Source organism: Cinclus cinclus, chromosome 33, assembly GCF_963662255.1.
Source record: "Cinclus cinclus chromosome 33, bCinCin1.1, whole genome shotgun sequence".
Taxonomy (NCBI): Eukaryota; Metazoa; Chordata; class Aves; order Passeriformes; family Cinclidae; genus Cinclus; species Cinclus cinclus.
Genome location: NC_085078.1, coordinates 2976676 through 2983457, shown reverse-complemented (window position 1 = coordinate 2983457; position 6782 = coordinate 2976676). Strand labels below are relative to the sequence as shown.

The following is a 6782-nucleotide window of genomic DNA, read 5'->3' as shown; positions in this document are numbered from 1 at the left end:
GTGAAACAGTGGAGGAGAGGGGTCTCCCATGAGGAAACAGACCCCAAAATCCCCCGCAAAAAATAGGGGTCACCCATGAGAGAGACCCCAAAATCCCCCCAGAAGCCGGGAGGGTCCCCAGTGCCCCCAGCCCCACCAGGTAATTGCGGATCCGGTTCCAGAGGATGTTGAACTCCACCAGCCCCAGTTTCCCGTTCCCGTCTTTCTGGGGGAGGGGGGGTTAAGGAAAAGGGGGGTTCAGGGGTCCCCCCGAGCCCCCCAGCCCAGCCCACGGGCACAGGATACATCCATCAGGTTCACCATGCTGCGGCACGACTCGATGCTGAAGCCCTTGGTGCGCAGGTCCTTGTCTGGAATCGGGAGTTTTGGGCCGGGCTTAATTAACGAGGGGCTGGGGTTAATTGGGGTGGAACCCTCCCAGTCCCGGCCCCGGCTCACGTTTGGCGATGATGCGGTTCAGGATGGTCTGGAGCTCGGTGACGCTGATCTCCAGGTCCTGGGGAGGGGACAGGGGGTGGCCCCCGTGTCACCGCCGGGTAGCGATGTCATCGGCAAACCGATGACATCACTGCCAACCAGTGACATCATCATCAACCAGTGACATCACCGCCAACCAATATCACGGCACGGCTGACCGATGCCGTAATTCCCAACAAATTACATCATTCCCAACCACTGATGTCACAGCCATCACCATCACCAAGTCCTCCAGCACCGGCCCCTCACCGGCCCCGCCAGCTGCTTGAAGAGCTGCTTGAAGTTCTCATCGATTTCGCTCTCCGGCAGCACTTTCTGAGGACAGAACCGGCCGCTTTGGTAACGGCCCCACCCCGGCGACCCCCAGTCCCACCCCCCGAGCCCAGCTGACCTCGTCGGGCAGCGTGGCCTGGATCTTGTCGTCCATCTCCCTGCGGACAGAGCAGCGGGGTGAGCGCGGGGCGCGGCGGGCGCTGCCGGCGCTGCCGAGGCGACGCTTAACTCGGTGCCGGCTCTCTTCTCCGAGAAGACGCGGAGCACGAAGTCGCCCTCCTTGTTGGGCTCGAAGGTGGAGGGCACCACGATGTACTCGCCGGGCGGCAGGCGGAAGCGCGTGCTCACCTCGCGCAGGTTGATGAACTGCTCGGAGCGCGCGCGCGACGCGTTGGCCAGGAAGAACTCCCGCTTCAGGTGCACGCCCGACCTCCCCACGTACTGCAGGCATCGGGGAAACTGCTCCGAAACGGCCCCAAAAAACACCCCCGGGGTTGCTGCCCCCACTGGCACGGGGTACCCACCTCGGGAGGGACCTGTGGGGGAAACGGGGGACACCGGTTGGTTCTGGGTGACGGCAGCAGGTGACAGCAGCTGACCCTGACTGACCCCAGTTCAACCCAACTGACCCTAGGGGACACCAGGTGAAGCCAACTGGTGCTGGTTGGCCCCACTTGGCCCCAACTGACACCAATTAATGCCAGTTGATCCCAGCTGACCCAAACTGATGCCAGTTGACCCCAGTTCATGGTGGCTGACCCCAGTACCTCATAGACAGCGAAGCCGATGGTCTCCATGTCCTTGCCGTAGCGGCGCTCGCGGCGCCGGGTGCTTCTGCATCAGCGCCAGCAGGAAGCTGCAGCCGGGCTCGCGCCCCCCGTCCTCGTCCCGGTCATCGTCCACCTCCTCCAGCTGGATCTTGAACTGGGGGTTGATCCAGAACGTGGCTGCGAAGGGGGCAGAGGAGGAGGCTCAGCGGGCGCGGGGCTCGCCGGGGCCGGGGCCGTTCCCTGGCTCGTACCGGGGTAGTTCCGGCAGCCGCCGGCGGTGCTGCCGCGCCGCCACGTGCCGTCGTAGAGCCGCGTGTTCCACTTGCGGAACTTGCGGGACTGCAGCGCGTCCGGGGTCAGGTTGCAGATCTCCAGGCGGGTGAATTCCCGCAGGAAATCCCGGAAGGACATCCTGCAAGGAAGAGTTGTTCCCTCGCTTCCAGGTGTGAAAAGGCGGGGGAAAAAGGGGTTCGAGTTGAACTTTTCCTACCAGAATTCCCCATCCTCCATCTTGACCATGAGCTGCTGGCGCAGCGCCGGCTCCACCGCGTGCCACTCGGCCGAGCTGCGGGGACAGCGGGGTCAGCAGGGCCGGGTCGTTACCGCTAACGAGCCCGGTGCTAACGAAGCCTCACCCGTCGCTCCAGGCGCCCGTCCACTCCACCTCTCCCCAGGGATTGCGCATCCGGATGAGCTCCAGGGCCTGCCCTCGGTACGGGATCTGCAGACGGCGCCGTCAGGAGACCCCAAATCCACCGATTTCCCCCCCAAAACGGCGTCACCCTCACCTGCTTGGCGCCCGTCACCGAGTAGGCGTGGCCCTTCACCAGCTTCTTGAAGGTCACAGCCTCCATGTCGAAGGCGCTGGTTATCTGCACGGAGCCACCGCGGCGTCACCGGGGCACGGGAACGACCCCGACCCCGCCGGGTTTTGCCCCAGAACGCCTGGGGCTCACTCACATCGATGGAGCAGCCGAGCAGGGAGCCGCGCTCCAGCGCCTTCAGGATGATCTGGTACAGGTCGGCCGGGGGCCGGCGCAGGTCGAACCATTCGGTGACGCCGCCCGTGAAGTCCTCGAAGCCCTCGGAGGTGCTGCCCCCCGACAGCGCCTCGTAGCAGCCGTTCACCCTGCAGGCCACCCAGAGGGGATGTTTTGGGGGGTTCTGTTCCCCCAAAATGAGCACAGGGGGTGGGGAGGGGCCGTACTTGGCGTAGGCTTTTTCCAGCAGCGCGCTCCAGAACTCGGAGCCCTCGGCCGAGTGCACGAAGAGCAGCTTCCCGTCCTTGGTGGGCAGGAAATCGTCCACCACCACATCCAGCCACTCGCCAAACTGCCAGATCTGGAGGGATTGAGGAGCAACAATCTCCTGGTTGATCCAGGGAAGGAGATTTTGGGGGAAAAATGCTTGGTTTGGGGTCCCACAACGCAGCAGGGGAGTGGAGTTGCCACAATGGGAGGGGGACATGAGGAATTGGGATGGGAAAGGGCCCACAATAAGGGGGGGGGGGGGGGGAAATCCCCCCAAAATTAGGGGTGTGACACAAAACGGTTGAGGAAATCTGTAGAACGCTGAGGGCGTTACCCCAAAATTGGAGCCCCAAATCTTGTGGGAGATCCCCTAAAATGATCAAGGGGAAGCGTAAAAAGATGAAGAAATCCCCAAAACGACGCGGGAGCCTCTCAGAACGACAAGAGGAGACCCAAAGCAATAAGGGGAGCCCCAAATGCGGGGGGTTTGCTCCCCAAAGGGCAGAAGGGAGCCCCGAGGCCGGGGCTGGCTGACCTGGAAGTGGAAGATGCCGGCGTAGCCCTGCTGGAAGCTCTGCCCGTGCGGCACCACGCGGTGCAGGAGGGTCTCGTTGAGCGTCAGCGACGCGATGGCCGCCAGCAGCCAACAGTCACCTGGGCGAGGCCAAAACCGGCAAATTCCTGCCAAAACCATCCCCAAAATCCTGCCAGGTGAGGGGCAGAGGAGGAGCATCCCTCACCCAGCGCTCCCTGGCAGATGTCGGTGCGCGTGGCTCCGTCCACGATGAACTGCGGCCGCGGGCACAGCTCCTGCGGGGAAAACCCCAAAATTCGGGATGTTCCCACGTAAACTCGGGATGTTCCAAAGCCACGGGGGTTTGTGGTGAGGACGAGGGTGGATCCAAGCTCACCGTGGGCCTCTTCCACTCCACGCCGCGGGTTTTGGAGGAGCCGGGGCCCAGCTCACGGAATCCCAGGGAGGTGGCGGCCGGGGGGAAGGCGGGGTCCCGGAACAGGGTCCCGGAGCGCCGGCACTCCTGGACCAGCTGCCCGAAATCCTGGCCCAGGTAGCGCACGGCGTTGTCGTGCTGGCCCAGCCCCAGCTCCTTGGCTCGCTGGTGCCGCACCTGCGCCGAAACGCCGGTGCAGAACACCGGCACCACCGGCGGCTCCGCCATCCTGCGGGGAACGGCGAAAAGGAGCTCGGGGTCCGGGGGGGAAACGGGGCTGAGAGGGGCGCTCGGCACGGGGATGGGATTTGGGAGGGGGAAAATGGGGAAAATGCGCTTGGGGTTTAGGGAAAAGCGGGGTTGAGATGTGTGTCCTGCACAAGGATGGAATCTGAAGGGGGATTTGGGGTTTTGGGAGGGAATTTGGGGTTTCTGGGGGGAGTACAGATCTTGGAGGGCAATAGGAAACTTGGGGGGAAATTTTGGCATTTTCCCCCCGTTTTGGGAGTCCTGCCTGCATGAGCTCAGAGGAGACTGGGGTGATTTTGGTGAGTTGAGAGTGACGCTGTTTTGGGATGAAAAGCAGGAATTCCAGGCAAGAGGAAGCTCACGCTGTTCCCAAATCCTGGGGTTTCACCTGGAAATTCCCTGTCAGAGCCAAATCCTGACAATTCTGACACGGGATAGCCCCAAAGGCTGATGAAACCAAGGGAAAGTGCCCCGAACTGGTCGTGCAGGTTAAGGTGCGGCCGCGGGCGCGGCGCAGCCCCGGGTCCAACCCCGAGGGCCTTCCTCGAGCCCTGGGGAGCTTCATTAAGGGCTGGGGTGGTTAATTGAGCACTAGGTATGTTAATTAAGCGCTAATCAGAGCCACCAAGGAGTGACAGAGCCGTGGCAGGAGTGGGGGCAGCGCAGCCCCTCCAAATGAGACCAAAAGTGGGGGGGGGGTCTCTGTCACTCCCAACCCCAGCACAACCCGTGGGTCAGGGAAGCCCAAAACTCGGGAATTGTGCCCAAAAATGCACAAATTAAGCCCAAAATGGGAGTGAGGTGAGGTGAGTCCAACCCCCTCCCCCCCCCCCCCCCCCCCCCCCCCGGGGTCCCCTCCAATTCCCTGTGTCCCCCTGCCCCCTTCCCCACGTACGTTTTTGGGGTGAAGGGACAGAAATCGCCTCTTTTCACCCCGTTTTGGGTGCCTGGAGCCCCGGCAGGTGCCCCGGGGGCGAGGGCTGGGCCCGGCCGCACCTCAGCTGCCACCGGTGCCCTGCTGCTGGGGAGGAAACACCACAAAACAATTCCAGCCCCGCTGAAAACCGCCAAAGTTCCACCAAAACCATCAACAACCCCCATTCCCCCCACCCCGAGACAGCTCCAGCACCACAAAATTCCCTTGTTTGGCTAAAGCAGAGCTCGGGGGGGGGTGGGAGCCTCCCCAGTTCCAGCTGCAGGAAGGGAAGGGAGCAGGCCCCCCCCCCCCCCCCCCCCCCAAGTTTTGCCCATTTTCCCGGGATTTTGCCCCGTTCCGGAGTTGTGGAAGGGCCGGGATTCCCCTGGAGCAGGGTCCGGGCTGGCTCTCGCTGTGTCCCCGCTGTGTCCCCGCTGTGTCACCGCCTGTCCCCGCTGTCACCTCCCGGCCCCCCCCCCCCCCCCACTCCGCTCCTACCTCTTCTTGCGGGGGAGGCGCTCCCGGGCTCACCGCTTTTTTTTTTTTTGGGGGGGGCGAAACGCGGCAAAAAACGAAAATTTCTCACCCCAAACTTCCTCGAGTAGGAAGGCGAGGCCACCCCCGCCCTCCCCCCACCCCGAGACTCCTCCCTGCACCGCTCCCTCCCTCCCCCACCCCGCGGGGAGGGGACACGGAGCGGTTTTGGGGGGGGCCGGGGTGGTTTTGGGGCTGTTCGGGATCCTGCGGGAATTTCACCGCATTGGAGGGGGGGGGGGGAGAGGGAGGGGGAGAGGGAGGGGGAGGACATTGGGGGAGGGGCTGGGACATGGGGGGACATTGTTTGCGTGCCAGACTTGCCATGGGTGTGGGGACCCCCCCCAAGTCAGACCCGTTTGTCCTTTTTAATGTGTTTTCACACAGAAAAAAAAAAAAATAAATTAAAATTAGTGATTCCTTCATACGTGTTGCCCGGTTTTCTAATTTTTTTGCACAAAAATGGGGAGACGGGAGGGTCCCTGGGGAGAAAACGAGCAACTTGGGGCAATTTTGAAAGGTGTGGGCGGCAAGTAAGATGGAAACGTAAAAAACAAACAAAACAAACAAACAAACAAACAAACAAACAAACAACAACAAAAGAAAAACTGAGCAGATATCATCCAAAACCACGGGCTGGGATGGCAGGAAGGAGACACTGCTGAGTAAAAACCCCAAAATTGGTCGTGTCAAAACCAAAGAAAGGACAGTGAGGGCGGCACAGCCCCAGTTCCAGGGGGTTTCACCCCAAATCAGCTGGGTCAAGACAACGCCCCCCCCCCCCCCAGCTTTTAGGGGGTTCAACCCCCTCTTCCAGGATTTTTGGGGCAACTCCCTCCTCACCCCTTCCCATTTTGGGCATTTAAAAACCAAAACAGCCCAAAAAAAGAAAAAAAAAAAATAAAAGGGGTCCAAATTTGGGATGAAACAACCTTTGAGGTTAATTAAGGCCCTGCTTTGTTAGCAGGGGCATCCTTAGGGCTCCCCAATTCATTAGAGCCCCCAGTTCATTAGCAGTGGTCTCATTAAGTGGCTTCATTAGAGCCCGTACTTGATTAGGGGCACATCATTAGGACCCCCCACTTCATTATTAGAGCTCATAGCTTCATTAGTGGAAACTTCATTAAGCCTCTCTTCTCTAATAATGGGGGCATCATTAGCGTTCTCTGCTTAATTAAAGCCCCCTAATTTATTAGTAACTGTGCCTTGAGAACATCCTGCTTTGTTAGAGCCCCCCCAGGTCATTACAGAGGCTTCATTAGGGCCCCCACTTAATTACTGGGGGTATCATTAGGAGCCTTATTTGAATGGGGGGGGTATTAGGGCTGCAATTAAGGCAGGGCTTCATTAAGGCCCTAATTAA

The 6782-nt window shown here is 60.7% G+C and overlaps 1 protein-coding gene across 1 annotated transcript in view; it reads right to left on the bottom strand.

Moving 5' to 3' along the window:
• The window catches only part of LOC134055623 (calpain-1 catalytic subunit-like), a 10104-nt gene extending 4959 nt beyond the window's left edge, over positions 1-5145 (bottom strand). The window contains 19 exon segments of the mRNA XM_062512029.1: positions 6-205; positions 286-350; positions 439-496; positions 727-792; positions 869-908; positions 980-1191; positions 1275-1286; positions 1518-1577; positions 1579-1697; positions 1772-1932; positions 2011-2085; positions 2156-2241; positions 2309-2392; positions 2481-2649; positions 2728-2861; positions 3306-3424; positions 3511-3580; positions 3682-3949; positions 4865-5145. Of these exon segments, the coding sequence (XP_062368013.1) occupies positions 6-205; positions 286-350; positions 439-496; positions 727-792; positions 869-908; positions 980-1191; positions 1275-1286; positions 1518-1577; positions 1579-1697; positions 1772-1932; positions 2011-2085; positions 2156-2241; positions 2309-2392; positions 2481-2649; positions 2728-2861; positions 3306-3424; positions 3511-3580; positions 3682-3949; positions 4865-5070 (2204 nt within the window). The 5' untranslated portion in view covers positions 5071-5145.
• Positions 5146-6782: the final 1637 nt, after the last annotated feature.